General features: G+C 35.3%; 1 protein-coding gene across 1 annotated transcript; it reads left to right on the forward strand.

Annotated features, from left to right (window-relative positions):
* Positions 1-7,540: 7,540 nt before the first annotated feature.
* Positions 7,541-22,484, forward strand: LOC129001509 (ATP-dependent RNA helicase DHX33). Its single transcript, XM_054428828.1, has 14 exons — positions 7,541-8,019; positions 8,461-8,593; positions 9,222-9,387; positions 9,820-9,953; positions 10,626-10,810; positions 11,470-11,545; positions 11,824-11,906; positions 12,484-12,594; positions 13,304-13,433; positions 13,832-13,963; positions 14,467-14,612; positions 15,217-15,388; positions 16,091-16,291; positions 21,647-22,484. Exons 1-14 carry the CDS (start codon positions 7,847-7,849, stop codon positions 21,839-21,841), a joined length of 2,037 nt encoding a protein of 678 aa, XP_054284803.1. The 5' UTR covers positions 7,541-7,846; the 3' UTR covers positions 21,842-22,484.
* Positions 22,485-22,520: the final 36 nt, after the last annotated feature.

Here is a 22,520-nt window from a genome sequence, read left to right on the forward strand (position 1 = left end):
AAACGATACAGGCAGACGACATGGGCTACAGATTTACAGAAGGGCAAGGGAACAACTAAACTGTCAAAAACCACAGAAAGCGATAGTACAGGTTGTGAATGGAGGCGTAGATTAATCATTCAAGTGAGAATAAATGCACCTAAGAGTTTATGGTTCATAATCTTTTGCTAGTTTTAAATTTTGTATAAATATGATGGTGAGAAATACAATATTAATCATAGCCTCTGTCCTCAAGACTAGGTATTCCGACTGGGTGGTTTTGTGGTCTCGGTATGACCCTAGTTGTCTAGTAGTCTAGGTTGAGTTGAGTCATAGATAAAACATACTCCGTTGAGTTGTCATAATATTCATAGATTGTGTTAAATGGATAGTTGATGAGAACTTTTTCAAGTCTGGTTTGGACTTGTTTTAGCTTTAGCTTAATTTTGTTTGAATGATGAAATTGGACTGACCAACGTAGCACATTATTGACGCACTAGTTAATCGAATCCAACCTGGCGAAGGGACAATGTATAAACGACTGAGCATTCTTTATTTTAGTGGAAGACGAACTAACTGTCATTCTCTCCTGATGAAAATCAGGACCCGCCCACACATCCAGGGGGAAATACGCACCAGAGAGTCCAAAGTGGAGCTGGCTTTCAGCACAGAAATTTTTATTTGAAGTTCAGGGTCCAAAAAAGGATGATTTACTCACATCCGAGGCCACTCCTCCGAGAAAATCCTTATTAGATACTATTTACTTGTCAATGGAGTTTTGGTTCTCCAAAATGCCTTGACCTGGCACTTGGCATTATTTTAGCTGTCTATATAGTTTCCAGCTTACCAAAACTTGATTTAATAGAGCAAGAATAAAGAAAAAAGATTGTTCTTATGTTTTTGCTTCGTGTTATGTCTCTGTCAGCCTTTAGATATTGATGTCGTGTTTTTATGGGAATGGAATGAGTAAACATTTCCACTGGTACTGGGTCTTACTTACTTACTTACTTCTTACTTCTTGGGTCTTCGCAACAATCGTTTGATCGGGGAGTAGTCAATTTTCTTCCTTTTTGGGGGTTTTTGTGTTTCATGTTTTGTGTTTTTATGTTTTGTGTATGTGTGCTCCTCTACACTTTGAAGATAGAAAGTCTTTAGATGTAGAACTCTGTGTATAATCAATGGTGAAACACACAAGGTAATTCGTGCCCAAGATTTAAAATAATCGATTATACATCTCTTTTGCAGATATATAACCAATGTCTAAATTTCAAAAGTAACAAATGACTGAAACTACATGGCAATTCTTAAGGGTGCTGAAATTGAAAAGGGAAAGGAGAAAAGAGACCAGGCTGAAGTTAGCTGTCGAGCATCTGACGAATGCTAGGCCATAAAACTGTCAGGACGAAACAATAGGAACACTCGCTTCAGCTTACAACAGACCAGCGCTTGGTCCTGGCCCTGTCTCGTTTCTAGTAGACATTGGAATAGCCTTATATGGCGTGTTACACGATACAACGATGAGATATCTGAATAAATTGTATTTTCTACTATTTATAACGTAACCACAAAGGTGGTGACATATAATTAAAATGTGTCAATGATATCAAAAAGGATTAGAACGAAAAATTGCCTTCCAAACATGACGTCTTAAACGCTATAGCGATGAGCTAATTGAATAAATTACAAGTTTCAACTACTTATACAGCAACAACCTAGGTGGTGGCAGTCCTAAGCATAAAATATGGCTTTAATAGTTATTGAAGCTAGACCATTAAACAATAAAAAATGATTTCTATAGGTGGACAGCCTTGGATAATCCCGTGTGAACATTCCGTGTTAAGCGATACAACGATGAGCTAATTGAATAAATCCTAAGTTTCGACCACGTCTACGGCAACAACCTAGGTGGTGGCAGGTCTAAGGTTAAAATATGTTATTAATAGTTATAGAAGGTAGACCATGAAACAATTTAAAATGATTTCTATTGGTGGAGAGTCTGTGATATTTCCGTCTGAAGATGGCGTGTTAAGTGATAGATGGCGTACATAGAATAAATTGTAAGTTTCGACAGCTTCTACAGCAAAAACCTAGATGGTGGCAGATCTAAGCTTAAAATATGTCATTTATAGTTATTAAAACTATACTATGAAACAACTAAAAACAATTTCTATAGGTGGAGAGCATTGGATAACCTCCTTGTGAACATGGCGTGTTAAGCGATACAATGATGAGCTTCAGCTTATAATGAATAAATCGCTAATTTCGGCGACTTCGCCATTAACCACCGGATTTCCACTAAAAATTCCAAATACACTGTTGGATTTATAATGGCTGAACTACTTCAGAAATTACATAGATAGGGCCATATGTGAGATTCAAATCTGTAAATGGCATTAAAAGGAACTAGAACATGAAACAATATAATTTTTGTGTAGATCTTTATACTCTGATAGAATGCGAGTGTTTTTGTCTACATTAAACTGATTTTTGAGTATGACTTAGTATATAGTTACTTGTAATTTGTATACTTAAACATTATATTTGAATACCTAATACCATAGACTAACCGTATGTTTTATCAATGCTAATACTTATACAGGGTGAGTTTTAATTGTCCCCCCCCCCCCAACTTTTTTCTACATTTTTTCAAATATCAATCCCAGACCACTTCCAAACAATGTTGGGTAGTAAGTACTTCATTTTGACAAGGTGGCCATTTCCGGCCGCCATATTGGATGCAAAATTTTTTTTTCAAATGTAAAGGTGGGGTTGTGACCCATTATTTCGAACTAAATTTTTACCCTGATTACAATGCCGCAAACCGTTTAAAAAAATCTTGATTAGTTCTAAAGTTATGAGGGCTTTTTACAACTTTATTTTTAGCCCATTTTAACATTGTGCATTTACAAACTAAGACCATAATCTCAAAATAGTGCTAGATAAAGATAAGTATACACTACCAGTAATTGTCGACCTATTTTCACTTGGTTATGACTGATGTATTTTTTTCGGCCGCCATCTTGGATCCGCCATTTTGAAATGTGATAAATTATTTTAAATATGAAGGGGGCGTTGTGACCCATCATTTCGAACTACTTTTTTAAGCTGAACTTAATTCCATGATCCGTTTTTCATTTTCATTTTTAAATTTTGAAATATTGACATTTTTAACAAAAAAATTTCAATATTTCATAAATAAAACTTGATAACAAAAAATGGATTGCGGCATTGTCTTCAGCTTAAAAAAGTAGTTCGAAATGATGGGTCACAACACCCCCTTCATATTTTAATTTTAAACGGTTTGCGGCATTGTAATCAGGGTAAAAATTTAGTTCGAAATAATGGGTCACAACCCCACCTTTACATTTGAAAAAAAAATTTTGAATCCAATATGGCGGATCCAAGATGGCGGCCGGAAATGGCCACCTTGTCAAAATTAAGTACTTACTACCCAACAATGTTTGGAAGCGGTCTGGGATTGATATTTGAAAAAATGTAGAAAAAAGTTGGGGGTGGGACAATTAAAACTCACCCTGTATACTGATTATTCTTGTTGTGATGTATTGATATCCCGTTTTAGGGATAATTTGAAACCGCTATAATTTCTTTATTAAACCAGCTGATTTTGCTAGAAGATCATTTTGTTTCTTTTATGGGTTTAAGGACTTACGCGTCTATATATCTGATCTAAATATATACTGAACTATATTCAATAAAACTAGCAGTACACAAAACCAGAGAACTTTTAAAATGATTTCTGTCAGTGGATAACCTTGAGAAACCTTGTGAGTCTAGCAGTGATATACGGCGTGCTTGTAGAATAAGTTGTAAGTTTCGTCCACTTCTACGGTAACAACCTAGGTGGTGGCAGATCTAAGCTTAAAATATGTTGATCATGGTCATTGAAACTAGACTTTTAAACAAATACAAATAATTTCTACAGGTGGAGAGCCTTGGATAATCCCGTGTGAACATGCTGTGTTAAGTGATAGACGGCGTGCTAATAGAATAAGTTGTAAGTTTCGACCACTTCTACGGTAACAACCTAGGTGGTGGCAGATCTAAGCTTAAAATATGTTACTAATGGTCATTGAAACTAGACTTTTAAACAAATATAAATGATTTCTACAGGTGGAGAGCCTTGGATAATCCCGTGTGAACATGCTGTGTTAAGTGATAGACGGCGTGCTAATAGAATAAGTTGTAAGTTTCGACCACTTCTACGGTAACAACCTAGGTGGTGGCAGATCTAAGCTTAAAATATGTCATTAATAGTTATTAAAACTAGACTATGAAACAATTAATAATTATTTCTATAGGCGGAGAGCCTTGGATAATCGCGTCTGAACATGGCGTGTTAAGCGACACAACGATGAGTTAGTTGAATAAATCATAAGTTTCGACGACTTCTACAGTAACAGCCTAGGTGGTGGCAGGTCCAAGCTTAAATTAGGATATTAATTGTTATTGAAACTAGACTTTGAAATAAATTTAAATGATTTATATAGGTGGAGAGCCTTTGATAATCCCGTGTGAACATGGCGTGTTGAGTGATAGACGGTGAGCTTAACACTCAAGGTTAATTATTAGTTTCCCCGTCTCACATTAAGATGACTAAATAATATATTAGATATCATACTTCCGACTAAATCATGTTTCAAAAACTAAGAACTTATTAAATGTAATGTTGAAAATTGTTATATAGTTCGGCCGCTTAGAAAACGACCTGCGCGCTAATGCTAATAATTTAGTCGGAAGAATGATATCAAATAGGTTATTTAGTCGTCTCAATGTGAGACGGGGAAACTAGTAATTTACCTTGAGTGTTAAGCTCACCGTCTATCACTTAACACGCCATGTTCAGACGCGATTATCCAAGGCTCTCCACCTATAGAAATCATTTATATTTGTTTCAAAGTCTAGTTTCAATAACCATTAATATCCTAATTTAAGCTTAGACCTGCCACCACCTAGGTTGTTACTGTAGAAGTCGCCGAAACTTATGATTTATTCAATTAGCTCATCGTTGTATCGCTTAACACGCCATGTTCAGACGCGATTATCCAAGGCTCTCCACCAATGGAAATTATTTTTAATTGTTTCATAGTCTAGTTTTAATAACTATTAATGACATATTTTAACCATAGATCTGCCACCACCTAGGTTGTTGCTATAGAAGTGGTCGAAACTTTAGGTTTATTTAATAACTAATCGTTGTATCACTTAACACGCCATGTTAAAAAGGGATTATCCAAGGCTCTCCACCTCCAGAAATCAATTTTAATTGTTTCATGGTCTAGTTCCAATAACTATTTAAGACATATTTTAAGCTTAGATCTGCCACCACCTAGGTTGTTGTTGTAGAAGTCGTCGAAACTTCGGACTTATTCAATTAGCTCATCGTTGTATCACTTAACACGTCGTGTTCAGACGGGATTATCCAAGGCTCTCCACCTATATAAATCATTTATATTTGTTTCAAAGTCTAGTTTCAATAACCATTAATATCCTAATTTAAGCTTAGACCTGCCACCACCTAGGTTGTTACTGTAGAAGTCGCCGAAACTTATGATTTATTCAATTAGCTCATCGTTGTATCGCTTAACACGCCATGTTCAGACGCGATTATCCAAGGCTCTCCACCAATGGAAATTATTTTTAATTGTTTCATAGTCTAGTTTTAATAACCATTAATATCCTAATTTAAGCTTAGACCTGCCACCACCTAGGTTGTTACTGTAGAAGTCGCCGAAACTTATGATTTATTCAATTAGCTCATCGTTGTATCGCTTAACACGCCATGTTCAGACGCGATTATCCAAGGCTCTCCACCAATGGAAATTATTTTTAATTGTTTCATAGTCTAGTTTTAATAACTATTAATGACATATTTTAACCATAGATCTGCCACCACCTAGGTTGTTGCTATAGAAGTGGTCGAAACTTTAGGTTTATTTAATAACTAATCGTTGTATCACTTAACACGCCATGTTAAAAAGGGATTATCCAAGGCTCTCCACCTCCAGAAATCAATTTTAATTGTTTCATGGTCTAGTTCCAATAACTATTTAAGACATATTTTAAGCTTAGATCTGCCACCACCTAGGTTGTTGTTGTAGAAGTCGTCGAAACTTCGGACTTATTCAATTAGCTCATCGTTGTATCACTTAACACGTCCTGTTCAGACGGGATTATCCAAGGCTCTCCACCTATATAAATCATTTTTAATTCTTTCATGGTCTAGTTCCAATAACTATTAATAACATATTTTACATCTAACATCTGCCACCACCTAGGTTGTTGCTATAGAAGTCGTTAAAATGTACGATTTATTCTATTAGCGCACTGTCCACCCGTCTATCACTTAACACGAAATGTTCACACGGGGTTTTCCAAGGTTCTCCACATATAGAAATGATTTATAATTGTTTGATGTTTTATTCCTTTACTATTAAAATGGTTTATGTGTTAATAATATTACCCATTTGTTAGTCAATCTCTATACTGTTTTTGAAGTCTTTAGACCTTTTTAAGGGTATAATTTAGTGCATTTGCTCATAGGGCAAATGCCTATTACCGTACTTACGGTACGTGGCACAGTTAAGAACTCGACATAAAACCACAATTCGTTTAAATTGTTGTATATGTGTATACACGTACGTGAACGCAATAACTTGAGTAATCTTTGTCTGACTTTGATAACATTTGGTTTTTGAGATGTAGGGTGGGATACACTTGATTATGAGTTGGCGAACCAGCATGATTGGACCATAAAAGGAGCAGGGGTTTTGATATATATTATCAAAACTCTTGACACTTTCCAGAAAGTTATAATAATAATGTCACACATAATGTAATAATAATCATAATGTAATTTACATACAAAATAATTGTAATACATTTTTTTAACTTATTTACTGGTAGCCAAAAACAATACCCGTATCAACTTAAAATACCAAAATTATGAATGATAAATAATAATTTAGTTAGTTGGGAGCTGTACATTTCTAATTTAAGTTCAAGCTAATTTTCAGTTCTGGGTGTATTTCATTAAGGCCATCCACCTTTCCAGGTAAATTCTTACTCATATGTTTTGGGAGTTCAGCGTTCAGCTAAGTGGTATGCATCTCGAGTTGGATGTTTTGAATCTTTACATTCCACTTAGGCTTAGGTCGCATTGCTATTTCTCCTCCCTACCCTACCTGGGACCTGGATTCTTTTGAATACCAAATGTATTTCATCATTTCCAATATAAATAATAAACGGTATCAGCATTCTGACACATACTTTACATCAGTTATACAGATACATACATACAACGTGGTCTAAACGATGAAATTAATAATGTTTAATTTAATCAAAATATAAAATAGCAAACTACATTTTTCCAAATGTATCCTATCCACATGGAGGTCTACTATATTTTGAATTCCGTCCAGTTACCACTCGGCCTGTCATAAATCAAATGGGCAAAAAAACAGGTCGTCAGATGGAACGTCAGCTATCTTCAGCCTGGTATGTCACATGTCAAAAAGCCAAAAGCCACCACCAGCCAGCCAGCAGAAGCAGAAGAGAAGATTGAAGTTTAGGTTATTAGGTTATCTTAATTAAAGTCTGTTTTAAACTTATCAAATCATAGGCTTAATTAGAAAAATTAAATCTGATATCAAAGTGAGGATTAATTTTAGTTGTGACTTTCAAAAATGTATTTATTATTTGCTTCACCTAACACGAAATAACATCGAATTTATAGGTGCAAATGTATTAGGCTCACAAAGACCAGTGGTAACTTTTTGTTATTGTTTTGGAGTCTAGCAACTTGTCTAGGTCTAGGCCACAAGTATTTTGAAAGTAGTGTTGTCTTAAAATGGAAAATACAATGAAAAAACCTATTATATCTCCCTTGAAGAGACCTCAAAACAGAATTAATTTTGAAATCCATGCTAAGAAGCCGAATTTGGGTGTTGTGCCTTCAAAGTTTTATAGGCCAAATATATTGCAGACTCGTCAAATGCTACCTGTTTATAAGGTTAAAAGAAGGTAAGAAATTTTATATTTCTCTGGAGTTGTACCGTTTATTGAGTTCACGCCTTAAAACATACTCTTAAGTTATAATTTGGGTTGTCAATTTACTTGACTATTGTCACAGCCAGACTGAGGCTAGTAAGCCGATTTCAGCCATCCTGGACTTGATGGCAGACACAGTGGTCTAGTTGTCTGATGAGCATGCCTACTATCTGCCATTCCTCTTAGGCCTATTGGTGTAGCAATTATGTTTTTCACATTACTTCAGACTAACTTAGACCTCTAGGGGTTGCCGCATTATCACTTAGATTAAATCCATTGATTATTTGGTGGTGTTTGAACCCGGGACCTCTTGGACCGAAGTCTCGTGCTCTAACCACTAGACCAGCTTGCTCTCCCGAGGCTGAGAATTTGTGCAAATAGTAGAAATAATTTACAAATTAATATTTTTTCTAGGCTGCTGGAAGAAATAGATAAACATCCCACCCTCATCATAATTGGTGAAACTGGGTGTGGCAAAACTACACAGATTCCACAGTTCATTCACGATGTAAAGCTGGAGGGTGACAAAATGATAGGAATAACCCAGGTGAGTCAAATTATCCTTTTTTCGGAAATTATTTAGATGGGGGTGACCAAGCGTTCTATAGTAAGTTATATATCATTGGAAACTAGATTTTTTCCTGAAAAGATTGGTGCACAAATTTTTCTGCTGCCACAAATACTGAATTTACTACGATTTTTTGAAGTTTATTACTGTAATGCCTCTTGTCGGCTGGTCTCTGTTGCCATAACTTTACTGTGAATTGACTGACCAACACAAACATGAACGATTGAAATTGAAAGGATCGTCTAGGGAAGAAGAAGAAACCTAATATGACAAAGAGCAAGTTTATACAAAGAGGACAAAGAGGTAGAGGCATTTATAAATTCAACTGAGCGTTGATTATGAACTACTTCAGTTCTTATTTAGACATGTGAGGTGGGTAGGTTGGGTGTTATGCGGACTTGTGACTGTATTAAGTGTTTTGAAGTTAGGTTAGATTAGGAAGGTAAAGTTTAGGTTATAATGGAATCGAGTTGTTGATTTATATTATCTCCAGACTGTTTATGAACTTTGTTAAAAGTACTACAATCACAATAAATAATAATTTCAAAAATTTCTGGTTACCTGCAGTACCGTACATCGTCAACACAAATTTTGCAATATTTTTCAGCCAAGAAGAGTTGCAGCAATCACCGTTGCTCAAAGAGTAGCATTAGAAACTAGTACATCACTGGGTAAACTTGTCGGCTACACTGTTCGCTTTGAAGACACTACGTCTGACGAGACTAAAATAAAATATCTCACAGACGGAATGTTGCTTCGTGAAGCGATGCTGGGTGAGACTTAAAGCAACTGATGTTTATACTATTTCTAGCAAAATAGTTATAACATGGATTAAACAAACAAAAAATTGCTCATGTTTTAATTTAATACGGGGTTAGTCATAGGGTTTGCCAAATGATTAACTTATAATTTTTATTTACTAGGTTATGTGATATTCTAAAATGGTGTAATATTCTTCAAAATAGACACTTCTCTGTAATAGTCTTTGAAGTAAAGTGTTTAAAGCTTGAATATAAAACTTAAAGGTTTCTTTTAAATAGTGTTTCCTTTAGAGAAGTTTTTTGCAACCAACTTAGTTATTATTTATTATTATTATCAATTGAGATGGGGATGCCATCTAGGTGTGTATTTCACCCAAATATGAGTGTAGAATGGTTAGCTTAAATAATACATCTTTATCAATTTCTTTGTTTTTTTATTTCCAGATGAAAACCTCACTGCTTACAGCATAATCATATTGGATGAAGCCCACGAAAGAACTGTGCAGACTGATGTGCTTTTTGGGATTGTGAAAAAAGCTCAGCAAACCAGATCTTCAGGCAGTTTTCATCCACTAAAGGTTTGAAAGTCTCAACTTAGCACGTTTGATTTTCTTTAATACTGTTAATACTGTTCAATGAAATGGCGACCATACATAGTAGGTATTTTAAGGTACAGGTCAGGCCTATAAAATGATAAAGGCAGTTTAGAGACCTGTCAGGAAAACATGCCCAAGTTTCCCTCAGTCAAAGAAGTGAATGTATGGAAAAAATTATATTCATGTAGAAAATCTTAATAATACATGTACATTTACTGTAATTATTATTACAGTAATATTATTTTTACTACAGTTTACTTTCCTATTCATTTCATCCTCACTTGCTGTTAAGTAAGAACCTAGACGTCTTATCAATGATCATATCAATAGCTTTTTCCTTATTGGTAATTTGATGTAACAAATTAAGTTAAAACAACCTTAAATTTAGTTCTGCCGACATCCATTTTTTTTTCAAATAATAACAGTTCAGCGAAATATTTTCACCTCACATTTACCAATCTACATCATCTAGCACTCTGTGCGTGGAAAGTGTTCAGAAAAAACCAGAGGTGAGCCGGTACAGTACAAGAGTAAACAGTTCTGATACAAATTTTGTCCATTACATTGTTGCATGAAATTGAGCACCTGACTCACAAAATAATTTGATCGATGTATTAACAAGTTAATGTTTTAAAATTTAGATTTGTTACTCAGGTAATATTGATGTCTGCAACAATGGATGTGGACCACTTCAGCAAGTATTTCAATGAGGCCGTCACAGTGTATTTGGAGGGCCGAACCTTCCCTGTAACTATCCACCACGCAGCTCAACCTCAGGACGACTACGCCTTTAGTTGTCTCGTCACCATATTCCAGATCAACAAAACTGCTCCTGTCAAGTAAGTTTTGTGGATGTTTTATTTCTTTTTAAGTTCCTAACCTAATTTGTTTTGTGTATCATCAATCAATCAATTAAAAGATGGAGACACACACTTTGGTGCAGATTTTAAGCTAATTATGGATGCAGGATGTGTGAGAGCACTTGTGAAGTTTTGTTAACTGACGAAGATCAGCTGTTTCTTCAGTAATGATACAATTAAAGATCAAAGACAGGTGGGTCCAGTTTTGAACATCAAAAAGCCACTGAACGTTCAGAATTAAACTGGCAGCCTTTTGATTATCAGGCAAGCACCAAAAACAGCGATACAAGTTTAGGATCACAAAATCGTAGGCTTAATGTGAATATTTGTTTAATCTTACAATATCAGTATATTGAAACAACAATGAAGTTTTCGGAAGCTTTATTGAATAAATGTATGGAATGGGTGAGATGAGAAGTCTTGTGTATTTTTAGTGAAAAAGTAATAAGTCACTAGTTTTCTATGAAGAACGGTAACAAAGTAATTTCGTCTTATCAGTAATAAGATAAGCCAAGAACACTTCTTTTAAACTCCATATTCAAGGACATCCGAATCCAGTTGAACCTGTAAAAGATTGATTATAGATTATTCTTTAGTCTTTTTATTGAATTTCTCTTATTTTACATGCACTGTTGTAGTGATGATATTTTAGTATTCCTGACTGGCCAAGAGGAAATAGAATCACTAGCAACGTCCATCCGTTCTATTTGTAAGGTAAGCAATGAGTTGTTACATTCATGATATCCTTACCGTGTGTCTGTCTGCTTAAAACTTCTTTTAAATATTCTGGTTTTTAAGGTCATAATTTAAAAGAAAAATATAATAAATAAGTGTTTACTTAAATCACTGAATATTGTTATGATTAAGTGAGAAATCATATTAATAGGCTTAAATACAGTAACTGTTTTTTACACCAACAACTAGTATTCCCTATACAAATCTTTTCTTTAATTCAATCCAGATTCAAGTAAATTAAATTTGTATCTCTGCAGGATCCTGACTTCAAAGGCCCGTACATGAGAGTGTTCCCCCTCTATGCTTCACTTTCTACAGCGAAACAACTGGACGTGTTTAAGTAAGTATTTCTCATAGCATTTAAGTGTTAATCTTGCCTATCTATATTTATTTCTGCATTGAATATTTTACTTGGCACACAGAACAGGTCTTACAAAACAATCCGTTTCTAAGTAGATATTTCTGTTGAAGACAAATTATGAAAAACTACTTTGATTATTATTTGTGCACATGACAAATAATACAATTTTACAACATAATAGGGGTGGATGTAATTTTATTTGATAACTGCAAACTTATACTACATAATATGATCAATGGGACGGATAAACGTAATCTTAACTTGAGTGTTGTAAAACAAATCACTAACAAAGTTTATAACTAGAACAACAGAAGATGACAATTTGCTTGATGTTTTGTCTTGAAGGAAGATATATGATAACAATCAAGATCACGTTTTCAGGTAGTGGCTATTTTGGAACTCCTACAATTAGATAATGGACCCCTAGCTAAAAATATTCTTAAAGATAACTCTTTACTTGCAGCTTATAACCCTTATTTTCTTGTTTCCCATTAGACACATTTCACTGCAGGTTACAGATTCACTAACTCACTTTAATCAAAATAATCATTTGTAGGCCTTGTGCTGGTGAGATGAGGAAAGTGATTCTCAGCACCAACATTGCTGAAACCTCCGTCACAATCAGCGGAGTGCGTTACATCATTGACAGTGGAATGGTGAAAGTCAGGTATGCTGTATGATAATTGGATTTAACTCTTGGGGTTCACAGATGAGGTTTTGTATTTTATTATAACGAATAAATGTTTGCTATTGCATTATTATACTCAGTTGCTATGATTTTATTGGCCTAATACAACGTTAAAGGTACCATTTACCTCAACTTACACAATCCTGGGGCTATAAAAGATAATTTTAACCAATAATGCTAGCATAGGCCTAAATTTTCAAGTAATAAAAAAACATTTGACAAATTTCTCACCATACCAAGGTTTTTGTGGGAGGAAGAGTCCTTAAGCAGTTAGATTTGCATAGGATATTTCCATTCTCTAGTTAAAATAATGTTTTACAAAGGAGAAAAAAGCAAACTAAGGCACTAAAATTGTCATACCAATCACTTTCGACATCATTTAGGTCTTTCATAATTAAATAAATTAAGTGAGTTATAATTAAATTACTTAAATAAATTTTCAACTGCAATAATTTCAACAACCTAGACTAAAAACTAATCCAATAGCCTACTTTGGTTTCAAGTGGTTATGTAATAGTATTAAGGTAGTTTACCGCATGTATGTACTTGTGTGTGAGTAGGAATAAATTTCTGGTCAGCCTTCTATGACATTTTGAATTGATGAGGTTGTAAAGTAATTTGGTAATAAAAAATTACTTCAATCTTATTAGTCTACAAAATTAGTGTCTAAGTATTGAATGGTCTGCAGGACACATCAGGCAGGTACCGGATTGGACGTGTTGAAAGTGCAGCGTATCTCGCAGGCGCAGGCGTGGCAGAGAGCTGGCCGAGCGGGAAGGGAAGCCCCAGGCGCCTGCTATAGGGTCTACACACAACAGGTGCTTGTCTTAGTAACAGTTATAAAGTCGTATTTTTTCATTTATTAAAATATTTGACTACTTTTCCATTTATAAGAATTGTGACAAAGACATGGCCTAGTATTTGAATCTGAATGGTGGATTATGATTATGAGTGTAGAATATAGATGTGATGTCTACTTCAGTACTTAAATATCTACTGTAGAATGGAATGAGATACCTTGTATAGTGTTGTTACTGAAGTCAAGCTATTTTCAACCAAGACACTTTTAAAGCCTAATGATCAAAATGGCTCATTCCAGTTTAAACCATCAAAAAGCTACTGACATTTCTCCAAATCTAACCAGTGACCCATTTATTAATATTAAGCACTATATACTCAGTTACCCTGCTATATTGGTAATTTTTCCTTTTATTAGGAGTTTGATATGATGATGAAGAACACAACTCCGGAGATCCAAAGGTGTAATTTGTCATCAGTAGTGCTACAGCTGACTGCAATCAACATCGATCCCCTCACGTTCGACTTCCTAGACAGGCCTCCAACTGAGGTAAGACCCGCACAAACAAGAATGACAGATAATTCAATGTAGGAATTATATGCCTCGTCTCTTTAAGCCTTAATTTCTTACAAGAATTGCCTCTGCAGCCGTGACGCAATTTTAATTGTAAAGAGTTGATACTCACTCATGTAGAACTTGTACACCCTCCTTAGGGGTGTTTCTTACCAAGGGATTGGTGTCTCTGATTTTGGAGTATGATGCACAGGTTGGATCCCTGATACATCCACAAAAATCAGAGGGTACTGATTAGTGATTTCAATTTATTACGTTTAAATGAGTCATCCATTGCACATATTGTACCATTGTGCCTGATCAATAAAGTTACTCGATTTTTGTTCTCTGCTAAAAATCAGAACTCAATACTCTACTTGTAACTCTTATTTAACTCAAATTTCCACTGGCATAGACTCTAACAAAATAATGCTATCCTACTGAGTTTTTTTGGTTGTTTAGATAGCTACATAAATTGACAGAGAATATATTTTTTCCAGCTGATAAAGGAAGCCCTCCATCACCTCGGTCAGCTAGGTGCCGTAGAGAATGATCGGCTGACCACCTTGGGTCGCAAGATGGCTCAGTTTCCGCTAGACCCTGCCTTCAGTAGAGTCCTGCTTGCCGCCAACGACTTCAAATGCTTGTGAGAAATTTATATATATTTTTGTTTTGCCTCAGCCTTTATTTTTATTTTTTTTTCAGTAAAAATACAGGGTGTTTCCAAATTGTTAATTTTGTGGACTTGTATCTTGGGCTTAGACAAACATAAAATGCTATATTAATATGGGGAAAATAAAATGCCTAGATTTCTGTTTGGGTCCACAAAATATGTCCAGACGATTTGTAAACGCCCTGTATATTCAGTCCTCTTACGTATAGGATTCTAGGTGTACAGAATGCAATGCCAGCTCTTTTACTCCCTAGGGAGTAAAAATCATTTTTAGTCCCTAGAGAGTTAAAAGTCTGCTTTTGTAAACTGAGTTGTAAATTTTGATTGTAAGCAAGCGCTTTTATCGAAAGTAAGTATCTATTTTTAGTTTTTGTTGTTGTTGTAGCGTATTGTTGCTTTCTCTTTCTGATAGGCCTAATAGCTCTAGCCTATTAAATTTATTGCCAGTTTCTCAGAATTATGAACACATATTTGTTTAGAGTTTTCAGTTTTGACATAAAATGTTGTACCTACATGTCTCTGTTATAGAAATACACAAAATAAAATACAATACCTAAGTGACTTTTGTGTGTTTCAGAGATGAAATGCTGAGTTTGGTATCAGTTTTGTCATCAGAATGTGTGTTTGTAACGTCACCAGCAAAGAAGGAAGAAGCTAAAGCTGCTAGAATTAAGTTTTTGTCTCCTGAAGGCGATCACATCACACTCTTAAACATCTTCCGATGTTATAGAAACATTCGAGATCAGAAGGTAGTTTTGTGACCTTACTTCTGCGTTAGGATGTTTTTATTGTTTAATTTTTGTTCTTTTCTTAAACAATCTCAAAAAATTATTGAAACAGATATGGGCTATGCCCAGAATATTGGGAGGACTATGAACATAAAGATGATTCCTTATAATGAGGGGTAGAGAATATTTCACCTTGACCAAAAGTTAGCTACTTGACAGGTAAAAAAAAACTTTTTTTAGTTTTGGCCTTGTTGCTGACAATACTAATTTATTTGGTACCATTTGTAGTTAGCTATTTCTTTTTGTCCTACACATTTATCTTTTATACTAGACGTTGATGGTATTTCTAACCGTCAGAGGGAATTTTCAACTAGCTCCTCTCCTGGTGTATTCAATTTTGTATTTACTCCAGCTTTCTAATTGTGTGTCAGCCTCTGGTCAATTTGTATTGAACTAGTTTATTAAATGAACACAAAAGCCTATGTTTTAAGGATTTCTAAGATTCACAGACTTACCTGAATCAAAAAGAAACTGACTAATCCAGCACAAGAAACTTAACATAACAAACACTACAAAAAAGGATTATTTTCTGTCACTGACAGTGATATTTTAGAATTTAATTTTGTGTTTCCTATGCCAGAATAGGCACTTTTACATGCAGGTAAGCCTGCTAGCCTCACATTTTATATAAAATTGCCTGTGCTATAAGTTATTTTGTTCCAGAAATGGTGTTTCGACAACTTCCTGAACGCGCGCAACCTAGAGTACGCGGCGGAGGTGCGCACGCAGCTAGTGGCACTGTGTGAACGTGCAGGGTTTCCTCACTCCAGCTGCGGGCAGAATCTTGACACGGTGCGCAAGTGTCTCATCGCTGGATTGTTTAACAACATCGCCGAACTGCAGAGGGACAAGCATTATATCACGGTAGGCCCTAAGTTCTTATGTGGCCCTTAGTTTGTAAATATTTTGTTTACTGAATTAGTACCGTTCTTGTTGAATTGTGATAACTGGCCAGCAGGGCTCAACAAACACCAACATTAGACACATTTTCTGAGCAATGAACAAGTAATACAGTAATGGTTTTCAGTTTGAAAGAACACAATTTTATAAGAATGTAGGATTCTTAGTCAAACCAAACCCAATCTATAATATTAAAACGAAACAGTGTTTTTTTATTTCACGATTCTGAATCGACCACTCGACGGATTTTCATGATTTTTGTGTTGAAAGAAAGATAAATTTGAGAACTAAGAAATGTCGAAGCCATAATTTTAGTTTAGGGTCCCAGTTTTTTAGAATTTAAATTTTAATTTCTAAAAAGTCTAGCAGCCGACGCTAAGATTCTAAACTAGCTTTTGGCATAAAATAATTTGCTTAACATAACAGCTGTAAACATTCAGCTTTTGTGTCACAAATTCAGCATTTGGATAAAAATGTAACGACATACTTAGGGTTGACTTATTTATACTATGTGTAATGCTAATCATTGATACGTTCAATTCTTCTGTAAGAGGATGACAGATTAGTTTAATATACATAGTAAAATACTAGGATGTTCAAATTATTTTTTAAAGCAATCTTTGTAATCTTCGATTTGTTTTAGAGCAATATAATTTGTTTTAACTAACAGCTGGTTAGTTATAAAAATGCCCTATAGAACTATGAGGTTATTTACTCTGATTTTGTCATTGATTATAGGAAATAAGTAAGATTAGTAGACCACCGAGATAAGTAACACCATCGATGTGTACAAGTCGAGGCTCTGTACACGAGTTAAATAAAAAAGATATGCAAATTATTTTACTGCTCAACTTTTTTGGAAAGGGTAGGAAAATCAGAATTTTTACATGTTTTAATTCATCTTGGCAGCTTTTTGTTTACAAGCAATGTTTTTGAATGCTTGAACTTTGTTTGGATTAGGCCCGGAAATATTGATGTCATAAAGATTGAGATCAAGAATCCTCAGGAATACGATTTTAAATTACCACCACAACCTCAGACGGGTGTTATCCAAAGATATACAGATGAATGACATAGATTGAACACAACGTCATCATTGACCTAGGATACTGCAATTAGACTTACCATCCTTTTATGAAATCTAAAAAAGTTATTTGGCGTGTGTTTAGTTGTGGTTACGTTTGGAGGCGCTGAATATTTTATAGTTTAAATAAATGAATATGGGGAATTACGATGTACATTGATTCAATGAGGGTGGTTTAATTATCAAGGATATTGGAACTGATAACGGAATGGATAAACATAGACAATTAATTACGTCACTAGCTTGACTAGCGTTTTTACTTTTTAAATTCCTTCAACATGTGACCAGTTCGTTTGTTCAAATGAATATTATTTTTGACTCAGCTGTTTACAAAACAAACTAATATGTTGTTGTGTTTACTTTTCTTTGTTTACACTTATTTATTTAGCAATTGATATAGTGAAATTGACACAAAGGATGTGTGTGGACGATTCGTTTAAGATGTCAGGACACCAACGTTATAATTATGTGTACTGTGAATTTTATTGGATGTTTTCGTTTTATTTTAGGGAGTTTCAATTCAGACCTACTGGAAATTGTGTAATAGTATGAGTAATTGTATTGTGGTGATATTGATTATGAAAGAGGTAGGTATGCGATGGAAGGTGATATCATTGACTAGGCCTATACACTTCTCAATTGATAATTACTCTTTCTACTGTAGGCTGCAATAACATTTGTCTTTATAAGGTAGCTGTTCTGAATTATAGGCCTACACCGTTTTAACTGACTACTCCCGTACGTAGGACGGGCTAACACCTTTACTTGTATTATGTTACAATACAATCATAGTAATGCAGGTTTGCAACACCTAAAAAACTTAGCCCTTTTTTTGGCATTATCATCTAGTGCAAACCTAATTGAACTAAATGGAAGACACAATCAGCAGGAAGGTTGTTAATAATTTTGTTTAAACAGTTCCTGTTCCTAGATGTTACCATGTTACTAATAATAAGGTATTTTAATAATATATTACCAGACTAATAGGTACAGATTATTTTACTGATTTTTATTTTACTGATAACCTTTCAGACTGTAAAGATTCGAGAAAATTTTGGAAATGTTTAAAACAGGGTGATCTAATTGGAAAAAACTGTAACACACAACTCCCAAATACTTTTAAAGTTGATGACATGAATGATTACTTTGTTAAAATGGGATGTTTCTTTGATGCAGACTCACGCTTAATTGGTTCTTATAACAAAGAAAGTAAGAAAGGAATAACTAATTTATTTAACTTTAACCCTCCCAGTGTTACTTGACGAAAATTCGACAAGCAGCACACTTTGTGTAGCGTTACTTGTCGATTTTTCGACAAGCAGACATCGTTTACGGCGAAGGCTCTATAACTGACTGAATCGGATTGAACTGGATCGAGTTAGGTATCGTTCTTTCCGTTTCATTCTAAGCTTTCTCCAGAGGTCTGTCTCAGCGCTGTACGTTATCTGAGCCGATCGTAATATGTAGCAGACAGCTGACGTGCGTGTATTTGTAAACAGCTAGGTTACCCTCCGACCGATGACTGATGTGTTTTATTACGTTTATCATTGTTTTAGTGTTAAAAATCAAAAGTAGTGATATACGTGTTGCATTATAAGAAGATTTAAGTGGTTTTGAAGTGCTGGTTGATGATCCTGAAGAAGTAGGTAGTGATATTGATGTAAATTATCAGCCAGATTCCTAGCTATGGTTAGGCTATGCATTCTTAGCTAAACGCTATGTACTGAAATCTTTTTTTTGCCCATAACTTATTTATTTGCAAATCTACTTCCTTATATTATTATATATTTGTAATCCTCATAAAATTTAGAACAGAGTGGCTATTTTCAAATATTTATAGGCCTATAATTTATACAATTTCATTGAGCGCGAACTTATTTTTTTTTTGAAAATTTTCGAAATTATATTTTTTTTACCTAAAAATTTTTTTTTTTTTAAATGTTCCTTATGTTTTATATATAATATTGAAGCACATGATTTTCCAAACAAAATGGTATATAGAACATTAGAATTAACATTGTTTTAAGCTTCTCATATCCGTTTTAATAAAACCTTGCAAATGCGCCAAAAATAGGTGGACATTAAGGCCTAAACTATGGACACTTGGAGGGTTAAAAAAGTCTCAGAGAAGGATGTTAAAACGGCAATAAATGAAATAACCTCTAGAGCAGTTGGAGTTGACAACTTGAGTATTTTAATGATTAAAGCAGTTTGTCCTTACGCAATTGGTGCCTTAACTCACTTGATGAATGAATCATTAGGATCAGGCAAATTTCCTCAGGCATGGAAAACTAGTATAGTCCACCCATTGCCAAAAAAATCTAACCCTACTGACTTCAGTGAGCTTAGACCTATATCAGTCTTGCCTGCGATATCAAAGGTACTGGAAAAATTAGCAATAAAACAAATTCTAGAACATTTAGAAAAAGAACAAATCCTTCCAAAATTACAGTCAGGGTTTAGAAGAAACCACAGTACCTGCACTGCATTAGTGAATATGTTTGCAGACTTGTTTGAGGCAAGGGACCGGGGCAGGTGTAGCTCTGTTGTGATGCTTGACTATTCACAGGCGTTTGACTCTATAAGCCACAGTTTACTTCTTGCTAAATTGGGACATCTTGGTTTTATGGATAATGCAATTGCTTGGATGCAGTCGTACTTGGAAAAAAGAGAACAGGTGACTAGAGTGGGAGCTGATGTTTCACTTCCCCTTGACAAAGTCCGGGGAGTGCCGCAGGGGAGCTGTCTGGGTCCCATTTTATTCACCCTGTACACTGCAGACATATCCAATTGCGTGCACTTCTGCAATGTGCACGTCTATGCAGATGACTGTCAGATGCATTTATCCTATGATGTCAACTCAATTGACCAAGCTGTTGCGAGAATGAACTTGGATTTGGCGAATGTCAGTGAGTGGTCCATAAAGCATGGTCTCAAGTTAAACCGAGAGAAATGCACTGTTCTTCATATTGCTCCGCCCAACTATGTTCAATTGATCATTGATGGAGACGTGCAGGTAAAACTTGATGACGTGGAGTTGAAGGCGAGCAACACTGCCAGGACTTTGAGCGTAATACTGGACAGTGGTCTTACCTTCTCTGATTATATCACCCATGTTTCCCAGCTGGTGTTGGGTAGATTGCGGGGTCTGTACAAATGCCGAACCATCCTACCTGAGTCAGCCAAGATTCAGCTGATTCAATCAATTGTCTTGTCAGTGCTCTACTACTGTTTTCCTGCATATGGCAACAGCATCACAAATGAGGGCATGGAAAGGATTCAAAAACTTCAGAACACCGCAGTAAGATTTATATATGGTCTGCGGAAACGCGATCATATATCTGAATTTGAAAAAACTGCCGGTCTTTTGCCCTCAGCAGCCGTATGCAGGATGCAAACCTGCACTCTGGTTCATCGGGTACTGGTCAAAAAAGAACCAGCTTACCTGATGGAAAGACTGGTCTCCCGCGATCGGGTGTCTCGGTGCAATACCCGACAGGAAAAGCTGTTTCACTTCCCGAGAGTGAGACTGGAGATTGGCAGGAGAGGCTTTTCATACTTTGGGCCAAAGTTGTATAATGACCTCCCCTGTGATCTTAAATTGCTGGGTGTTCCAGCTTTTAGAAATAAGCTAAAAGAAATATTTTGTAAATAGATTATGTACTTTTTGTTATTAGTTTTATTTAGTATTAGTAATTAAATCGACAAGAGTTATCCTGTAAAGCAGTATGTACTGAGGAACGCTTGCTAAATAAAGGCATTTTTATTTATTTATTGACAGATACTCCTGTAATAGTATTATTTATCCTATTACGTTAAATAGCACCCAGATCTAGATTGCGGCAAAATCTTGAATACCTCCCGTAGTTGTTTTTAGACAACATCGTCTTCAGTGGTTGTGCCACAATCTTGAAAACCTTCTGCTGATACAGATCATCCTTGCGGCAAAAAGCGTGGATTTTCCTATCTGGAAATGTTTGCAGTCACTTTCTGCGATGACGATAGTAGAAGCTCGGCTCGATTCAGTTTAAATAGGCCGAAAAATCTAAAACATGCCCTGAATTTTAGTAAAACTCCAACCATCCAAATGTTTTATTAACCGACAACCGGTACTGTCCCAATCGATTTGGATGGTGAAGTTCTACTGTACTCCAATAATTTCACACTGGTACACTGTGTAGTATTAAGTTTTTACACCTATTATGGCGAGTGACTGTTCTGATGTTTGTTTGCAGATTGGAACCAGACAGCAGGTACAGATTCATCCGTCCTCATCACTGTTCGGCTCATTGCCTCCGCACGTCTTGTTCACAGAGTTAATCCAGACAGGCAAATGCTACATGCGTAATGTCTCGGTTATTTGCCCAGAGTGGCTGCAAGAGGTCATGCCTTCCTATGCTCGGCTCCACCCACTGCGACAGCTCGACTAACAGGAACTGCTGTCGAAATGTGTGGATCATCATTACTAGAGTCTGTTAAAAACATTGAGTCCTCTCTTGTGTTAAAATATTCTTTTTTATCACTACAAAAAGTGTCTTCTACTTTGGGCTTTCCTTGCTGCAGTATTGTGAATGTCAAGTGAATACCTGCACTTTCCAGGGTACAACCCTTGCTGAATTTGGCTGGTAGGAAAACAGTTGCACTTGACTTTTATGTGAAGAGTTGGTGCTGAAAAGGCAGATATATTCCAGCTAGGAAAATCCGCTTGTATACTTTTGTTTTATTTATCCTTCCATTTTAATTAGCTATAGTTAATCATATAAAGTGGTTTTTATTTGTTTCCATTGTTACTGGTACCTGTTGAATTATCTTAATAAGCACCGGTACTCCTTTAACTTTGTATAGATGATTGGGCGTCTGGACAGTAAATCTTGTTTTGGTGTTATTGCTTCAACTTCAAAGAATTTCAGTCATAAAAGATACCGGACCGCAAGAAAAATACTGTTCCTATCCTCCAACCTGATACATAGGTTAATAAATTAAAAATGTAAATAATCTGTTAGGTTTGTATTGCAAGACAATGTGTATGAGTGTACATTGTGTTATACTTTTGTATCGAGCTCTTTTGAATAAAAATGGATTATATACACCTAATCTTAATTTTTTAAC

This window comes from Macrosteles quadrilineatus, unplaced genomic scaffold, assembly GCF_028750875.1.
Source record: "Macrosteles quadrilineatus isolate MER2022 unplaced genomic scaffold, UCM_ALF_1.0 Scaffold_8__2_contigs__length_117827958, whole genome shotgun sequence".
In the NCBI taxonomy this organism is placed as follows: Eukaryota; Metazoa; Arthropoda; class Insecta; order Hemiptera; family Cicadellidae; genus Macrosteles; species Macrosteles quadrilineatus.

Coding starts and splice junctions, on each gene's coding strand:
- LOC129001509 (XM_054428828.1), top strand. CDS start 7,847: ATGGAAAATACAATGAAAAAACCTATTATATCTCCCTTGAAGAGACCT. Junction 8,020..8,460: donor GTTTATAAGGTTAAAAGAAG/GTAAGAAATTTT, acceptor TATTTTTTCTAG/GCTGCTGGAAGAAATAGATA. Junction 8,594..9,221: donor AAATGATAGGAATAACCCAG/GTGAGTCAAATT, acceptor AATATTTTTCAG/CCAAGAAGAGTTGCAGCAAT.